This window comes from Talaromyces rugulosus, chromosome II (genome assembly GCF_013368755.1).
Source record: "Talaromyces rugulosus chromosome II, complete sequence".
Lineage (NCBI taxonomy): Eukaryota > Fungi > Ascomycota > Eurotiomycetes > Eurotiales > Trichocomaceae > Talaromyces > Talaromyces rugulosus.
The window spans coordinates 1,753,498-1,771,926 of record NC_049562.1 but is presented as its reverse complement, the minus strand read 5'-3'; the positions used below and the strand labels follow the sequence as shown (position 1 = coordinate 1,771,926).

General features: G+C 49.2%; 5 protein-coding genes across 5 annotated transcripts; 4 read left to right on the top strand and 1 right to left on the bottom strand.

Annotated features, from left to right (window-relative positions):
• Positions 1-178: 178 nt before the first annotated feature.
• Positions 179-525, bottom strand: TRUGW13939_03084 (uncharacterized protein; the record flags this gene model as incomplete). Its single annotated transcript, XM_035486270.1, has 2 exons — positions 179-235; positions 316-525. 2 exons carry the CDS (start codon positions 523-525, stop codon positions 179-181), a joined length of 267 nt encoding a protein of 88 aa, XP_035342163.1.
• A 1,432-nt stretch (positions 526-1,957) lies between these two features.
• Positions 1,958-5,401, top strand: TRUGW13939_03083 (uncharacterized protein; the record flags this gene model as incomplete). The annotated part of the gene is made up of 6 exons (XM_035486269.1): positions 1,958-2,002; positions 2,065-2,329; positions 2,398-4,434; positions 4,484-4,790; positions 4,836-4,975; positions 5,046-5,401. 6 exons carry the CDS (start codon positions 1,958-1,960, stop codon positions 5,399-5,401), a joined length of 3,150 nt encoding a protein of 1,049 aa, XP_035342162.1.
• Positions 5,402-6,080: 679 nt separating this feature from the next.
• TRUGW13939_03082 (uncharacterized protein) lies at positions 6,081-6,977 on the top strand (the record flags this gene model as incomplete). Its single annotated transcript, XM_035486268.1, has 2 exons — positions 6,081-6,648; positions 6,769-6,977. 2 exons carry the CDS (start codon positions 6,081-6,083, stop codon positions 6,975-6,977), a joined length of 777 nt encoding a protein of 258 aa, XP_035342161.1.
• A 2,054-nt stretch (positions 6,978-9,031) lies between these two features.
• TRUGW13939_03081 (uncharacterized protein) lies at positions 9,032-13,406 on the top strand (the record flags this gene model as incomplete). Its single annotated transcript, XM_035486267.1, has 2 exons — positions 9,032-12,164; positions 12,223-13,406. 2 exons carry the CDS (start codon positions 9,032-9,034, stop codon positions 13,404-13,406), a joined length of 4,317 nt encoding a protein of 1,438 aa, XP_035342160.1.
• Positions 13,407-15,687: 2,281 nt separating this feature from the next.
• TRUGW13939_03080 (uncharacterized protein) lies at positions 15,688-17,088 on the top strand (the record flags this gene model as incomplete). Its single annotated transcript, XM_035486266.1, has 2 exons — positions 15,688-16,020; positions 16,093-17,088. The coding sequence occupies 2 exons, from the start codon at positions 15,688-15,690 to the stop codon at positions 17,086-17,088; spliced, it is 1,329 nt and encodes a 442-aa protein (XP_035342159.1).
• Positions 17,089-18,429: the final 1,341 nt, after the last annotated feature.

Sequence of the window (18,429 nt, the reverse complement as noted above, 5' to 3'; positions counted from 1 at the left end):
CAGACTATCTCTAGCAAGAGTATAGGTTCTTTTTTTGGTTTGATTTGTATTTGGAAATTGTAAACTCCATCGCGCCATTTGGGGACATATCTCGTGGTCGAAAAAAAAAAGGTGTAGGTGTTGGTACTATGCAAGACAGGTGCATCGGGTTTTTATTGAAAGAGGTAAAACCACGGACTCATCCTCCAATTTGTTCTTGGTGAACTTCGAGAGTATCGCCGTCTGCCATCTCGAGCTGGAGATCACGCATTCCATTAGCCAACTGCTCAAGACACCGTAGATCATGTTTCTGAGAAGAGAAAACTCATCACTTACCGTGTCTGGCGTGTCCTCAGGGCGCACACGAGTGCCGTCGAAGAGAAAACGAACCGATGATGACTGTTTCCCTTGACGTTCGCAAAAAGCATCCATGAGTTTCTTTAGTTGCGTAGACCGCTTGATTTTGAAGAAGACTTCGTTATTATTGTCGGTGACTTTAATGTTGAGGTGCTCGACCGCCGCTGGGGCGTCTCCTTGGTCTGCCATGACTGGGTGTGGTGGCAACGCTGTATGAGAATGATTAGCTTTGCGACGAGTTGACGAGTATGCTACTGGGGAGGGCGAGGAGTAGCAGATTCTGAATAAAAACTCACATTAACGCAGCAGTAAAGATCGCAGGCTTTCAGAGAGAAGCGGTGATGACTCGGCGAGAGAAAAAGAGGCCAGGAAGCAGGGTGGTTGTTGGAGAAAGCAAACGCATCTCGTTGCGAAAGTGCCGCCCAATGAGGCCCCGCGTGGGACAACCGGATAATCTATACTCCGGCCGGTCCTCGCTGCAGCCTTCTGGGAGCATCAAATGGTTCAGATCAGCTCTTTATCCACCTCAGAAAAGGTGATAAAGGCAAGATAAGAAAGAGAGAAATCTGAGCATGAGCTTGTATTAAAGTATTATCGGTCTTATTCTGTGAACTTTTTGTATTTCCCTCCTGATCTCGTCAGATTACTTGCAATAACTAGCTGCGTCATGGTAGAGTTCACCTGTGAATGCGATGTGAGCAGAAACTAAGGCGCAAGTAGGGCGAATTAAAAGAAGATCTCGCATACGACCCTCCGTGCCATCCTCGGGCTGTAGGTGATTCCATAAAAGTGACGCCAGAAATTGTTACTAATTGATGGTCATGGCAGTGCGCTATCCAGGGTAAGATGGATTTATATCACCGTCAAGTTACATAGGGATTACTAACAACAACGAAGCATGTCTAACGAAAAACTCCTACAAAGAGGAAAAATGCCAAACACAGATCGACGCGCTGTACGAGTGCTGCAATTCCTTCTACAAGGAGCGCGGCGATGACGCCAAAACACCCAGCTGTCCCAAGCCCAACCTGCTGCGGATCAAGATGAAGCAGAGAGGACAAGACGCCTGAGAGAACCAGCGACATTGAGAGACTTGACGGTAGCGAGAACAAAGGTGACTATGATTATGATTTATGCATGAACTGTCATTGAACACTGTATCAACACTACCCCTGGCGCATGTGTATACTAGAGTCTAAATAGTTGTAGAAGTTGCTCGAAAAATCAAATGAGCGATGTACCAATTCCTTTGGGGTCAGAACCCCCATGCTGAGAAAAGGGTTCGACTATAGTAATTGGCGGGTTGTTCTAAGACAACCTTGAGCGCGGCTTTCGAACACTGAGGAGTAGGATCCGAGACTCTAATGGTTGCCTATTAGACATTTATTGTATGAAAGAAGAAAGAAAAAACAAGAAAATTCTCGCGCGGAAAATTCTCTTAAGCGGAGTGGTTTGCACTAGTCCCGTTTGCGTTAGCGGCTTCGTTGGCCCCGGAACGCGCCCAAAGTCCAAATCGAGCTTCAGCTTCATTATTACCTGAAAAGAGCCAGCTTCTTCTTCTTCCCCTCTGGCTGATCGCATCACGCCGGTCGTACTTGTGACATATCAGCATAGCGACGCCATGGCGCCCGTTCCGGAACGCGCTCCAACCTTTATTTTCGGAAATGTGAGCCGCCTTGTCTCCGCTGCTTTGAATGTTGACATTGACGATGGAGCCTTTTTTTCTAGGCTGCACAGCACGACCATTTGGATGAACCCGAAGTTATCGAGATTGATGACGATGACGATGCCGAGGAAAACGATGAGGAAGTCGAAAATAGCGTCGACGAGTTAGAAAGCGACGAAGTTGAAGAGCCCGAAGACGACGAAGGCGACGACGACTACGAAGATGATGACGGTTACGAGGAGGATACGCTAGACTCAATCGTAGAAACAAATGGCGACGCTTCATTATTGAGTGCTTCCGCCCCTCGTTTTCTACAAAGAAGTCCAGGTGCGACTTTCCAGGCCAGTTTCCAATGTTTAATAGCACAGCTAACAAATGCCCCATTGCTTTCTTAGTCCTTCGTCCACCCGCGCCATCCACATTTTCCGCCTCGAGTGTCAAGCAGACTTTACATCCACTTCGACGCACTGCAGACCGTGTCACACGCCAAATGGAAGCCTTTGCCGCCAAGCTTGACCGATTTAAGCAACAAGATCGCGCACAAAGCCCGTACCAAGCTGCGTTTTCCCTCATCAAGAGCTATCAGCTGTATGCTTCTGATGCGATCAAGGATGCAAGTCGCCAGAGCACTCTGAAGAGGGCCAAGACGGGCTGGAATGTTAACCGCGAAACGGATGCTCCTGGTTCCGCATCTGAAGAAGACCTGCAACGCCTGCAACTCGAAGTTGATACTTGGGATATCCTGCTCAATCTCATCGCTATTGAAGATCCCTCGGCGGTGACTCACGCGAAAGAATCGCAGAAATCAGCCTTCCAAAACCTGCATCGCTATTCTACGGACCGAGAAATCTGGGAACAGTTCCTGGATGCCGACCATCATGCAACCGAGTGCGTAATGGTGATGAAATGGCTTGAGTCAAAATCAAAGTCATCAGCACAACAGCTAGACACTGTCATCGCAAATTTGGAGGCACAAGCAGAGAGGGGTTCGGGCTTATGGGCACATGGCTGGCTGTACACCAAAGAAGCCATCAAAGGACAAAAACGACTGCGGGCGTGGCCACAGCCGCTGGAACCAGGCGATCCCGGTCTCATAGCTTCCTTGTTAAGCTCTGAAAAACGGGAACCTCTGATCACACAGCTGGACCCAGATGCTGTCGTTCGACAAAAGCAGGCTCTGCAGAAGCAAGATCAATACTATGAACAGGCTACATGGCTAACCTGCTGGAAAATGCTGACACAAGGCGAGTCGTGGACAAAGATTCGAGAATGGTCCGAGGAACGCCTTGAGAGCTGGCGCGCAGTTAGTCTATGCGGCTCGAGTGTCGACAAAGACGCTTCCAGCGGCAGAACCCCAGCAGATGACAGCATGACACGCATGATGAACTGCCGGTCGCAGGATGCATGGCGGACTGCTTGCTCTGCTCTGGCCCGGGATCCAAACACAAATGACTATGAAAGAGCGGTCTATGCACTACTCTGCGGTGAAACTGAGCCCGCTTACAAAGTGTGCCAAAGTTGGGATGAGCATCTCTATGTGTACTACAATCACATCCTATTGTCTCGCTATCGGAATTTCTGTTTTCAATTCTCCAAGAAGCTAAGCCACTCGCCACTGGCAAATGTGGCCTTTGTGCCTGAGCCAATGGACTACAAGGCAACTCGGAAGTTTTTGCATAGCTTGAAGACCCATGATGTTGTTGGCATGGAGGCTCGCAATCCTTACCATACGATTCAAGCTGCTATTCTTGGGAAAAACTTTGATACGTTCTTTTTGTCGACGGCGTACGCGGTTTCGGAAGTTGGCAAGACGCCGAGGGGGCTTGCTTTGATCCCAACTCTCAATGTTAGCAACATTGATGGTTCGTCACTGATCGCAGTTCGTGACAAGGATGCACTACGGATAATCACTCATCTGTATATCATCACGAGGACACTATCATACACACCCTCCAACTCTGATTTCAACAACACGGTCGCCCTCAACGTGATTGCTTACATTGAGAATTTACACAACGCCGAACTTGTCGAATGGATCCCGCTCTACGCCTCCTTTTTACCGCCGGTATTGGTCTCCGACGTTGTTGCACAAATCCTACTCGGCGTTTTCGAACCTTATGACATGGATAGAATGGGAAAACTCCTGGAGAAGCATGAAATCGACATCAAACAGGTCCAAGAGAGCTTGTCCCAATATGTCGTCGAGAACACACCAAAAGTAGAGTACAAAACGTTCAACCTGAACTGTAAAGCGGTCCGGGATCGCGAGAAGAAGGACGTCATCTTAATGCCCGTGAGCAGGAAGTTCACTAAGGGTGAGATCAGTCCCCAGATCGATCGGTTGATCCGGTGTGTGGAGTGGTATGCACAGCTCGACGGACACTTCACCGTGGTGTGCAGGCTAGTTGAGTATCTCTATAAGAGATTCTTCGGTAGGTTTTTCGGACTGCGAGAATTGACGTGAGCTAACAATAAGTGCAGGCAACGGCATGCTGACGGAGGCTCGCGAACTCAGCGCAAGGATCAACATTTCGGAAATGTCACTAAAACTTCTTGGTTATGATATACGACACAATGATCCAATCGAGAATGGACTGGCAGGCAACGGGTCCGTGCCTCCGAGTCCTTCAAAGAGCCCGTCCAAGAAATCACGGCATCGTCGGTCTCGGTCTCAAGGCGATCAAGCAGCAAACTACGCCGCGGTCGAGGTATTGTTAGACATGGAATATGTTATCTGGGCATATAGTGCTCTGGAGGAATTCCAAGAGACGTGGGAGCAACTCGAATTGTATGACACTATTTCTTCTTCTGACACCCTAGCTAATCGGCCCAGGAGCAAAAACACTGAGGGCGAGGAATCTGCACATGTGGAGGAACTACAAGAACAGCTTCAGATGGCTATCGAGAGTGCAACAGAGCATACAGAGGCTCTGCTGGACAAAGAGCGTGGTACTTTGATGCAGCGGAGATCAGGTAAGATTCATCCATTTCTGTTACTGGTGGCTACTGGCGGCTAACTTTTTTACTTTTTTTTCTGGTGTAGCGGAGGAGGATGACATATTGACATACATTCGAAACACGTATTTCCCGGACATTATTCTGAACTACATCAGTGCGCTGTACTACGCCAGTTTGAAGATATCTCGCGGTCTCCTGATTCGCAGCATGGAACTCGTTATTCTCATTTCCGAAGACAATTTCATGCTCGAGTGCTTTGCCAAAGCTAAACGAATGGCCGAGCTTGCAGATGTGATGTCTCTGACGTCTGCGGCCATGGTCAATTCGCCGCCGCTGCCAAAGGGAAGGAAGAAGAACGAAGGAGTTGGTCGTCTTGATTTGTGGAATATTACATTGAGAAAGGAAAACGAGGACTCTAGCGTGGTTGAGAAATGGCCATAGAGCGCAAAGTCAATAGAACATTTGAGCTACTATTCGAAAAATTTCTTTTGTTTTTGTCTTCCAAATTTATATTGGAATGGAATGGATGTATCATATAGTTGTTTGGGGGGTGGGAAGGGTGGAAGATATGGGTTAGTAATAACATTGAACATTTGAGTGTCTGGCATCTGAATTGGCATACGTAGCACAATAATTCACGTAAAAACTTTTAGAGTTCGGTCGAGATTATTATAATTTGCATGCGCCCTGGGGTTGACCAGCGAAAACTGGTATGGCTTCCCCGGCCTCCGATTGGGCGAGAGCTATGGTACATTTTTTGGTTACTCTTTAAGGAAAGGTTTAGTATCGTGTCTGGACTCGAGATTGTCAGAAGACTTTATAACTAGTTATGTAATGTCAGTCAGCAAGTGTCGATGTGTTCCCTGGCCACCAATCAAGGTTGTGTGCGGACACGCCTTGCGGTTGTCATGGCCTGACCGTTGGACAATCCGGTCGATGTTTTTGTAATCAATTGTTCTAATCGGACAGTACCTAATGCAGACCATAAAAAAACATAAAAAGACAGATTTCCCTGCTTTCTGGTAGACAGAGCACGGAACAGGACTTGTCACTAAAGCATCTGCTGTTACATATTGCAAACTGAGTATTGACAAAAATTGTCTATATCCTTATTTCCGAAATGTCTCTTCCCGACAGTATACGTGAATATGGTTACACAGCGGTGCCAGCGTCTGCCAAAAAACTACTTGGCGAATCCTACCCCAAGCCTCAGTCTCCTCCGCCGGCGTTTGCAACCAGCTCTTCTGATATCGCAATCCCGAACACTGCCCTCGCCAAGCGCATCCACACCTACGCCAAATCCCACCTACCGGAACCCACGTACAACCACAGCTTGCGGGTGTATCATTATGGGCTCGCAATCAAACAATACCGCTTCCCGGAATGGAGCTTCTCGCACGAGACCTACTTTCTCGCTTGTCTGCTGCACGACATTGGTACCACGGACGAGAACCTGCGCCAGACGCGCATGAGCTTTGAGTTTTACGGCGGCTTTCTGGCGTTGCAGATCCTGCAAAACAAGACTTTTTCACAAGGAGGCGCTGACAGTACTCCTGACGCTGCTGTTGCGGTGGCCCCGAGCGAGCAGGCCGAGAGTGTGGCGGAGTCGATTATCCGGCATCAGGATCTCTGCGAGGTTGGCACGGTCACAGCCGTGGGGCAGCTGCTGCAGCTGGCAACTATCTTCGGTAAGTAACTAGGAGTTAGTAGTACATGACTACATGTAGTTGGCAAACACGTGGAGGGATCACTTTTCCCCCAATACGTGTGTGTATAATCATATCAATTGATTGATTCTTGTGGCTTAGACAACACCGGATCATTCGTCGAACTGGTGCATCCAGACACAATCGCGGCTGTTTCAAAAGTGCATCCACGGCTGGGTTGGAGTCATTGCTTCGCAGCCACGATTCGCAAGGAAATTGCACTGAAGCCCTGGGCTCATTCGACGGCGCTTGGCGAGGAGGAATTTGCGGCCAAAGTGCTGGGAAACACAGTCATGGCGCCATTTGAGTGACGTATAATACAGAAGAGTGACTGGCCTATCAATTCTGCTAGAGAGTAGTATTGGATAGATGCTAGATCCTAGATAGGTAGGTCAAAAGTCACAGCCAATAGTCGTAATATTGATACGGGTTTGATTGGAAGCTCAGATGGGTCGGGACGGTGATATAACGCCAGGCGTTTGTCGACAACGCACGGGGTGGAGACACATTCAGCTTGGCCAGCAATTCAATAATCCGTAGTTATTCAAATATTCAAAGATTCAAAGATTCTATTATTCTCTTTCCTATAAGATATTTTGTAGATGACGTCCCCGATATAAAACCGAAGAATGGCAAGTGGATCCACAGGCAACCAATCACAACAGCCATAACCCATATACATGCAGCGAGTGGGCCCGGGAAGCCAATCACACGGCCAATCTGCAGGTCTCCGCCTGGCGATTGGCCGGATGCAGCAGCGCACCGTGTGGCGGCTGGCGGCCGCTGTGGAGACTGTCCCGAAGCGGCTAGTCTCGGCGGGGCGGCCAATGGGTGGCGCCACCCTTGAAACAGGTGGGCCCAGATCCCATAAAGCTTAAGGGCCGCCTTGCGTGCGCCTCGACAACGCGGTGATGCCCATCGCGACTATTGATAATGTCCATGGAGACCGAGCTTGTGTTGTTGTCTGCTGGTCAGGCTGCGCAAAACACGGCCGGCCCCGTACGGCCTTCCTTCAAACTTTGTCGTGCCAGTAATTATCCCGCACCCAGGGGAGATAGCAATGATCCACACCGAAAACACACTAGCTTGGGGCTGTGCAACACAATGCCAAGACTTCTTGACTGCTGGTCATGCAATCGTCAATCATCATCACCGCCCTGCAAAAAGTTAGCACAAAAGGGGGAACCTGCTGGATGATGCGTGCATTCTTGGGCAATAATAATAGTGTTTGACGCCTCCAGTCTACTCCGTGCCAATAATGCTGGCTAGTGGCCACCCAAAGCCCATGTCCCCTACTCATGTCCATGGATCTAAATGCTTGTATGCTGTACAGAGGAGATAGAAAGATGAACATTCCCATGGCGCATTATTATTGAATTGAGGATTAATTGACTACTACGTAGAACCCTGGAATAGCTTGTACTATTGTGATGTCGTGCTCGTTGGTAACCCGGTTGGTGGTAGCGTTTGCAACAGTACGAGGAACTAGGGATGAACAAACAAACGTAAATGAGGTAAAGCATCGCCCAGGAGCCCAAGCCCCGGAACCAAGTAATTAATTCGTCGACTAAAGAACCCACTGCTTGTGCGCAACGAGCAAACGTTCTGGGATGCCGCGCGCGTAATAATGCCAGGTCCGGCCGAGTTTGTCTGTCTCCTCTCCTGCCAACACTAGCAACAACATCCTCTGGTCGTCTAAGTCTCTTCTCCCAGCAACCTCATCTCTGCCCACAACCACCCTGCTCTCGCGTCTTCTTTCGCTGTCTCCTGTCGACCCAGTGCTCTGCACTCCTTGGTATCTGGCGAGACGTGGACCAAGCGTCTTGGGCCTTTTTTCTTTATCCTCCCTGTTTGAATCCTACTGTCACCCATTGCCACCGGTTGTCGTCCATTGTTCGACATTCTACCGCTCACCATAGCCTAATTATCATTTCCAGCTATCTCACGCTCCACGCATGACTTTCCCTCTCATCTACGATCCTTGGTATACTGGTGTTCCCTCGGCATGAGCATAGCCCTCGTATAGCCTACCACAACAGCACAACATTTGCTCCTTGCTCCATTGTCGACCACGGCGGATTGTCAATACTTCCTGCATCATTCCTTTTCTGCCATACTTCAAGTGAGTCAAGAGCCCCGTTCGCTGAGTAACAAAATAAAATCCGGGTGTTCATTTTTTCGGAACTGCGCCACCCCCCATGGTTTATGTGTGCTGATTTTCGCCATTTTTCAGTGAGACGACCATCGAACCCATTGAAACCTGCTTTGTGACGGCCATGCATGAGAGCTGAGATCTAACCCTTTCTACAATATTCTGACATCGCAACTCGATCCGATATACCTTTGTCCCAAGTGCGATTCGGGCATGTCCGACACCCCTGTCGACGGGGAGAGTCCCCGGAACTCGCTACCTTTGCGTCGAGAGCGAGCTCCTACTATTACGATTGACACATCTGCAGTCAGTCCGATATCGCCAACCGCAGACTCCCAGCAACAAAATAATAATTCTCCGCATCAGCCTGCTGCTCCAAATCCGGCCCCCGAGAACACGGATACAACGTACGCGAGCATGTCACCTACCGATGCTCGCTCTAACAACTCGCTGGATTGGGCCCGGGAGAGCAGGCCTACCTCGCCTCATAATATCTCGTCGCCGACATCCAAAATGACCGAGACACACACCAATTTTCTGGAAGTCCCGGGAACCAGGTCTCGAGGGAACTCGTTGGAATCAGAAAGCAATGGGAGCAACGCCGGTTCTTTCGGCGGCGACACCTATGTTCAATCCAGCCCTTCTCGCGAAGATCGCGTGTCGCAAGAGTCGACCCGAGGAGAACATGCTATTTTGAACGATGAAGAGGCTCTACGGCCTGACCCCGGCACCGAAGACGATTTCGAAGTGGAGGACAACAAGTTCGCCTTTTCTCCAGGTCAACTGAAGAAATTCCTGAACCCAAAGAATCTTGGTGCTCTTCATGCCGTAGGCGGAATGGCCGGCCTTGAGAAGGGATTACGAACAGACCGAAATTCTGGTCTTAGTCTTGACGAGGCATACCTGGAAGGGACTGTGACTTTTGATGAAGCTGTCAATACGAGCCAGGACAGTGAACCGCCAAAAGCTGTCTTTGGAGCTGAGCTGTTACAAAGACAGTTGACTCAAAAGACTCTATCTGGGGATACATATGTTGATCGCCGGCGAATTTTCGGCACTAACCAATTGCCAGAAAAGAAGATCAAGACTATCTGGGAGCTGGCATGGATTGCGTACAATGACAAGGTTTTGATTCTGCTTTCAGTTGCGGCAGTTATCTCCCTCGCCCTTGGTATCTACCAATCTGTTACCGCCACAGATGGAGAAGCCAGAGTACAATGGGTCGAAGGAGTGGCCATTATGGTTGCTATCCTCATCGTGGTTGCAGTGGGCGCTGTCAATGACTATCAAAAAGAACGGCAATTTGTCAAGCTCAACAAGAAGAAGGAAGATCGACAGGTCAAAGTTATACGGTCTGGAAAAACAGCCGAGATTTCAGTTCACGATATCCTAGTTGGCGATGTGATGCTCCTTGAACCCGGTGACTTAGTACCGGTTGATGGTGTCTTGATCGAGGGACACGATGTGAAGGCTGATGAATCTTCTACTACGGGTGAATCGGATATGCTACGGAAACAGGCTGCCGACGAAGTATACCGCGCCATTCAGAAAAATGAAAGCCTCCATAAGCTTGATCCGTTCATTTTGTCTGGGTCTAAGATTTCGGAAGGAATTGGTAAATTTTTGGTCACCGCCGTCGGAGTCCACTCTGTTTATGGAAAAACAATGCTCTCTCTACAGGACGAAGGCCAGACGACACCGCTTCAATCGAAACTGAACGTGCTTGCGGAATACATAGCAAAGCTGGGTCTTGCATCAGGCCTCTTGCTGTTCATCGTTCTGTTCATCAAATTCTGCGTCCAACTGGGCCAATATGCTTCGCCAGGAGACAAGGGACAGGCCTTTTTGCAGATCTTCATCGTTGCTGTGACTGTCGTCGTCGTTGCTGTTCCTGAAGGACTACCTCTAGCCGTTACTCTCGCTCTGGCCTTTGCAACAACTAGGATGCTCAAGGACAACAACTTGGTTAGGCTGTTGCGAGCTTGCGAAACTATGGGCAATGCAACAACGATCTGTTCGGACAAGACTGGCACCCTGACACAAAATGTGATGAAAATTGTCGCTGGAACTTTAGGCACTTCGAGCCGCTTTGCAGAGAAGCAGTCAGAGGAGCCGTCTAAATTTACCGACCGTGTCAATCGAAATTCGGATGAACTCGCTCCAGCAGCCTTCTTATCAAAAACATCACCTGACGTCAAAGAACTCTTGCTTCAATCCATCGCCCTCAACTCGACAGCTTTCGAAGCATCGGAAGACGGCAAGACTATCTTTGTCGGTTCCAAGACCGAGACGGCTCTGTTGACTTTTGCGCGGGAGTATATGGGCCTTGGAAACGTTAGCGAGGAGCGCGCTAACGCCAACATCGTTCAAATCGTTCCGTTTGATTCTGCTCGCAAATGTATGGCTGTCATCGTCAAGCTCAAAGAGAACCAGTACCGCATGCTAGTAAAAGGTGCCTCTGAAATCCTCATCTCCAAGTCGACACAGGTGATTAGCAACCCTGAGACTGGCTTGAATGTTGTGCCTCTTGTTGAAAAGAACCGGACTACCATGGAAAACGTGGCCACTTCATATGCATCTCGATCTCTGCGAGCTATCAGTTTGCTCTACCGTGATTTCGAGCAATGGCCTCCTCGGGGAGCTCTTACCCAAGAACAGGATCGGAAATTAGTCAATTTTGACTCTATCTTTGCGGACATGACTCTGATTGGAGTCGTCGGCATCCAAGATCCTCTGCGACCGGGCGTCACTGAGTCTGTCTTCCAATGCCAACGTGCAGGTGTTTTTGTACGAATGGTGACTGGAGACAATGTCAATACGGCTAAAGCTATTGCTCAAGAGTGTGGCATTTACACACCAGGTGGTGTTGCTATGGAAGGGCCCGAGTTCCGGAAATTAAGCTCTAAACAAATGAATCAGATCATTCCCCGACTGCAGGTTCTGGCACGGTCTAGCCCGGAGGATAAGAAGATCCTCGTCTCCGCACTCAACAAGTTGGGGGAGACAACCGCTGTTACAGGTGATGGAAGCAACGATGCCGCGGCTCTCAAAACCGCGGACGTGGGTTTCTCAATGGGTGTGGCAGGTACTGAGGTTGCCAAGGAAGCCTCCGACATCATTTTGATGGACGACAACTTTACATCTATCGTGAAGGCCATTTCTTGGGGCCGTACTGTCAACGATGCCGTCAAAAAGTTTCTTCAATTTCAAATTACTGTTAACATTACGGCCGTCATCCTGACATTTGTCTCGGCGGTTGCCAGTGGCAGTGAATCCTCTGTTCTGTCAGCAGTGCAATTGTTGTGGGTTAATCTCATCATGGACACATTCGCTGCTCTTGCACTTGGTAAACTCCCTCCCTAATTAAATATACATTGTTTTATACTGATTGTTTTTGCCTCTAGCTACCGATCCTCCAGCTGCTTCCGTACTCGATCGTCGCCCAGACCCCAAGTCGGCGCCGCTAATAACTTTGACTATGTGGAAAATGATTATTGGACAGGCGATCTACCAGCTGGTCATCACCTTTATTTTGAATTTTGCTGGAATGAGCATTTTCTCCGGCACAAGCGTTTTTGGAAACTCTGGCCACGAACATGAGCAGTTGAGAACGGTTGTTTTCAACTCGTTCGTATGGATGCAGATCTTCAACCAGTACAACTGCCGTCGCCTTGATAATCACTTCAACATTTTCGAGGGCATGTTCCGTAATTATTGGTTCCTCGCTATACAGCTCATTATCGTCGGCGGACAAGTTCTTATCATCTTTGTGGGTGGTCAAGCATTCTCTATTGTACGTTTGAATGGACCTCAGTGGGCGGTCTCTCTTATCCTTGGAGCTATTTCAATCCCAGTTGCAGTGATTATCCGTCTGATTCCAGACGAATTCGTCCGGCGTTTGATTCCAACTTTCTGGAAGCGAAAGAGACAAGGAGGCCCTCGCGTTCTCGTATCAGATGAAGAGAGAAGTTACGAGTGGAACCCGGGTCTGGAAGAGATCCGTGATCAGCTAGCTTTCCTCAAAACTGTCCGTGGGGGGCGCTTGAAACATATCCGACAACGCTTGCAACATCCTGAAAGTCTCTTCCCCGGATCTCGAAGTGGCTCACGCTCTCGTGACGAGTCTACGCCCTCGACTCCCAACGGCGAGCAAGATTCTGGCTCACCTCCTCCTGCGACGCCAGAGTCGCGGTCCCGAAACCGTACCCGATCACGGTCCAACTCTGCGTTTGGACCGGCGGCGGCGATGGCGGGCATTATCGCGGGAAGTGTTGCTGGCTGGTCCCCCATTGAGCGTCCCAACGAAGATCAAGGATCGTGGAACCTGTCGGACACCGGTCACTCGGGCCTGGACCGACAGCACGGATTGGACATCCACCCCGACACACGGCAAGACGATCCTATCATTATCAACAACTACGATTTGTCTTCGACGACACCACCTAGTCAGAACCCCGATTTGGCTCCGGTTTTCGAGCATGCACCGCCCGACCGCACCCCAAGTCGTGGCCGACGATCCACCTCTCGACGCTCACGTTCGAATACTTCGACGACGTTTAATAGTCGACGATCTACATCTCAGGCGTAATCTATATTTTGCTTCTCACCTTTCTCACCTTTCTCCTACTTCGGTTTTTCAATTACACTCGTTTTAATACGCTCGCTTAAACGCTGTTCCGATTCTAGCCGTTCGTTTTGGTCGCATTTTTTTTCTATTTCGTTTTCAGATTCTCTATTTCGCTTGTTTGGCGTCCAGTGTGATTTTTCTTTTGGATGAAGTTAGAATAGACTTGGGAGGCTCGGTGCTTTGGTGTTGAGAAAAGCGTTTCGTTTCTTGCTTTCGTTTTTTACCTATTTGGGGGGTGAAACATTTGCAGCATCATCACACGGAGTTGTGTTGTCTCTTGCTTTGTCGGGGCCACCTAACATTACACCTTTTTATTACTTATTATAGCCCAGGGGCTAATCATTCGCTTGTACATGTTATACATTTTTTCCAGCCCCTTTTTTAGTTATTTTTATGCACATAATACGTGTTCCAGGCTTGATTCAGTATTGGGCACGCGCGGTTGATGTCGCTCGAGATCAATGAATATCAATTGATTTTAGATTTCTGCGAGACACTGAAATAACGTGTTCTTTGTACTCCTTAATACTCGTCTGACACCAACACCCGTTTACACATGCTCATAGTACCCCCAAATGTGACGGATCTCCGGCATGTGCGCCGGCATGCATACACATATACAACCCATCTTTTTAAAATAAACACAATCCATTGGCTAAATCCGACATACATTTTTCATCGAGATTAACTTTTCTCGTCGAGTAGTGACCGTAAACGGAAAAAAAACCCACTCTTCCTGAGTCGGGCAAACCCCGGGCGAAGCAGAAAAAACCGTTAATATATGAAATGTACTAGTACTGTAGGTGACTGGGCGGATTATTATGCAAGTATGCGGTGATTCGGGGCTAAGCGCCACCAACAATAGTAATGATAATGGGGGCATAAAAAGAAAGGCAAGTTTATCAACATGGTAGGGTGCGTGGTGATTGGTGTGTGGTGACAGGGGTGGTGATGATGGTGTGGTGTTTAGCGGGCTGCACTGCAAAGCAAAGCAGGGTTGAAGGAATTTGAAAGGATTCGGGAGTTGAATATTTAGTAATCAATAATAAACGTGCTAATAAAAATAAATAAAACATAATCCTCACTATCAAAGCCTGAAGAAAGCGGTGATCCTCTATTATTATTGGCGCAGTAACTTACCTGCATCCGATCGTACCTAAGTGTAACCATGAATATTCTTCAGGTCCGAATATGGACCCGAGACAGAACTCGGGCAATGTCCTGCATGAGGCATCAATGCCCGCCGGCCCGTATAACGGCCTGTATAACGTGGCATAATGACCAGGTTCTGATTGTTGGTTCACCTTTGTTATCTGCAGCAAAACATGTGTGGTCGTCTCAAAAGAAGCCCCGTGGCTGCGTCGTTAATATGTCATTGGCTGCATGACCCCTAGCTCTCTTGGAACCCGGCGCATGGCACCTCAATGCTGCATTCTGGGGAAAAGTTGAAACCACCAACATAGATTTCTTTGTAGCGGCCGCATAAGGGACGAGGAAGACTACATAACGGAGAGGGGAAAATAGATAAATAATACAAACGGGGCTGGCAGGCTCTGCGATTCTAAGCTATAGAGAGAGGGAGCGGGTAAGGATTCAGGAGCAAACAGAATAGGAGTCGGTGATAGTAATATAACAATCGGTGACGAGTAGACAGAATTGACTAGGATAGAAGTAGTTGCCCGATTGGGAATGTACCGGGCGGTTAGGGTTGGGCTGGCAGCTGACCTGCCGCCTGGCTCTCTCCTGAGCGGGGAAGCAGTCAACGCCTCCTCTCTTGATAATAATCTTCCCCCTCTCACGCCGAGCAGCGCCTCTGACAACGTTAGCAGCAAGACTAGTAGCACCTCCACTAGTTTCTTGCTACGCCGCTCATGACCCATCTCCAAATCCACTTTCCGACACTTAATTCGTATGCCGACCCGAGGTAAGCGAGCGGGGATTGAGCGCGCCGACGGTTAGTTAGAACTAGCTGTCAGTATGAGGTTGCATTAACTCACACTACTTTCCAAACAGAGCAAGTGTCACTGTGAGATGTAAGAACGTGCACGCCTACTGCCTGCTATCTATTTGCTCATTCCATTGTGCTGAGATCGAAGTGGAGCAATCGGATCAGCGCTCGATTTCATCGCGCCAACTTGTCAGCTTTCTTTGATTTGGATCTTCCATTATCTTTCTCTTCAACTACAAAAGCACCTCTCGGTTCGTCATAAGCTGTGCGGAGAAAAAAACTCAACACACCACCATGGCAGCGTTGCTCAACGACTCCTCCTCGTGGCCTCTTTCCGCCGTGGGCGCGTCCAGCTCCTGGCTGCAGTCGACCGGCCACTTCTTGTCTGCCGACTTGAAGTTCCCTTCCATGTGGATTACTCGCGATGCCGTGCCGTATGTCAGCTCCGTGGTGCTGGCATACCTGCTCCTCGTCAGGGTCCTCCGTTTCCGCCGCATCAACAAGCTGCAACAACGCTTCTCGCTCGCCTCTATGACTGATGAAGAAGCATGGGAAATCCAAAAGGTCATGGCCCAGCTCGAGTTCCCGTTCCTGTACGAAAAGAGTCTTCAATTCGCTCTCTTCCGTGTGAGTGTCTCTTTCATCCATCTTTTTTTTTTTTTCTTTTTTTTTTTCAACGGAACTAACAAATTGATCCAGACCTATGGCATCCCAACCATTTCAAAGACACTGACCAAAACGCAACAATTCGCTAATGCCCAGTTCTCCTTTAAACGCTACGCAGACACCGTTGTGCTTATTGGCGAGTTCACCGCGCACCATCCCACCTCGACTCGAGCGCAGACGGCTATTGCGCGTACCAATTACATCCACAGTCAGTATCGTCAGTCGGGTGCCATATTGCCGGAGGATATGCTGTACACACTTTCTCTGTTCGCTACTGAGCCGATTCGCTTCATCGACCAGTACGAATGGCGCCAGGCCACCGATGTCGAGCGATGCGCAATGGGCGTGTTCTGGAAGAGTATTGGCGACGCCATGGACATTGACTACAGCGACTACCTGCCCTCGGCCGCGAGCGGGTTCAGAGATGGCATTCACTGGCTCGAAGAAATTACCGCGTGGGCTCAAGAGTATGAGAAGAAAGCCATGGTGCCCGCCCAGACAAACCGAGACACGGCCGACCAAACCACTGCTGTACTGACCTATGTCCTGCCGCCAAAACTCAAGTTCCTCGGCGAGTGGTTCGTATCGTACATGATGGACGACCGCCTGCGCAAGGCAATGCTGTACGAACCGGCCCCGGCTCTCTCGCAACTGTTTTTCGCCGGTACCTTGGCCCTGCGCAGGCTGACGCTTCGTCATCTTTCCCTGCCTCGTCCGTATTTCCTGCGCGTGGAGAACTACACTGAAGATCCCGACCCCAAGACCAAAACATACTACATGCTCAACTGGTCCGCCCAGCCGTACTACATCAAACCCACCCTGTGGAACCGCTGGCTCAGTCCGTCCGCCCTGTTCTTCCGGATCTTGGGGCTGCCCGTGCCTGGCGATGAGGGAGACAAGTATTCCCCCAGCGGATACCATCTCGATAATGTCGGGCCTAGGCGTTTCGAGAACAAGGGCCAGGATTTCATGGAAAAGCAGATGAAGGATTTGAAGGGGATGCGAAAGGGGGGATGCCCGTTTCATTGAGCATGCATGCATTATTACAAGGCGGTCTTCTTCTTCTTCTTCTTTTTATGTAGCAACACTTCATTCATGACGCCCTGAATTGTTTTTTAATTAACGACTTTACGTTATCACTCATGTACTTCACTTTACGAAATAAAAATAGTTATTATTATTTATATCCTCTTAGCCACTAGCTACAGCCACTAGTGTGTTTGTATACGATCAATTGATTCAACAGTAGAAAGAGAAGGAAAAAAACGCTCGTTGGTTGCTGACTGTCAGCGTCTCATCAACAAGAATAAGAATTTTGAAAATCAAGACAAGAAACAGAGGGTATTATGCGAACTCGAACTCGAACTCGAACTCGTTGGCTAGCGGCATCGTTTACTCCTCTGCCTCAAGAGGCTCCTCATCGGCGCTATCATCCAGTCAGTACAGAAAACGCTCACCAAAAAAAAAAAGGCCAAACTTACTATTCCTCCTCGCCCTCGGAGATGGAAGCATCCTGGTATTGCTGGTACTCAGAGACCAAGTCGTTCATGTTGCTCTCGGCCTCAGTGAACTCCATCTCGTCCATACCCTCGCCAGTGTACCAATGCAAGAAAGCCTTGCGACGGAACATGGCAGTGAACTGGTCGCCAACACGCTTGAAGAGCTCCTGGATGGCAGTCGAGTTACCGACAAAGGTCGAAGACATCTTAAGGCCACGGGGAGGGATGGAGCAGAGAGCAGTCTGGACGTTGTTGGGGATCCACTCGACGAAGTAGCTGCTGTTCTTGCTCTGAACGTTGCGCATCTGGTCCTCGACCTCCTTCATGGAGACCTTTCCACGGCTATATTGTGGTTAGTACAATCGAAGTAACAACACTGGGTACACAACATACAAGAGAGCAGAGCATGTAAGGTAGCGGCCGTTACGGAAGTCAGCAGCGGCCATCATGTTCTTAGGGTCGTACATCTGCTGGGTCAACTCGGGAACGGTGACAGCGCGGAAAGAGGAAGCACCGCGGCTGGTCAGAGGAGCGAATCCAACCATGAAGAAGTGCAGACGAGGGAAAGGAACCATGTTGACGGCCAGCTTGCGCAGGTCAGAGTTGAGTTGACCAGGGAAACGCAGGCAGGTGGTGACACCGGACATGACAGCGGAGACGAGGTGGTTCAGGTCACCATACGATGGCTGATTCAGCTTCAATGTGCGCATGCAGATGTCGTAGAGAGCCTGGAGTAAGGGAAAAAAAAACAGACATTAGTACTTGTGCTTCCGATATATCATCAACCATCATTCGAAGATCGGCGTACCTCGTTATCGATACAGAAAGTCTCGTCCGAGTGCTCAACGAGCTGGTGGACAGAGAGAGTAGC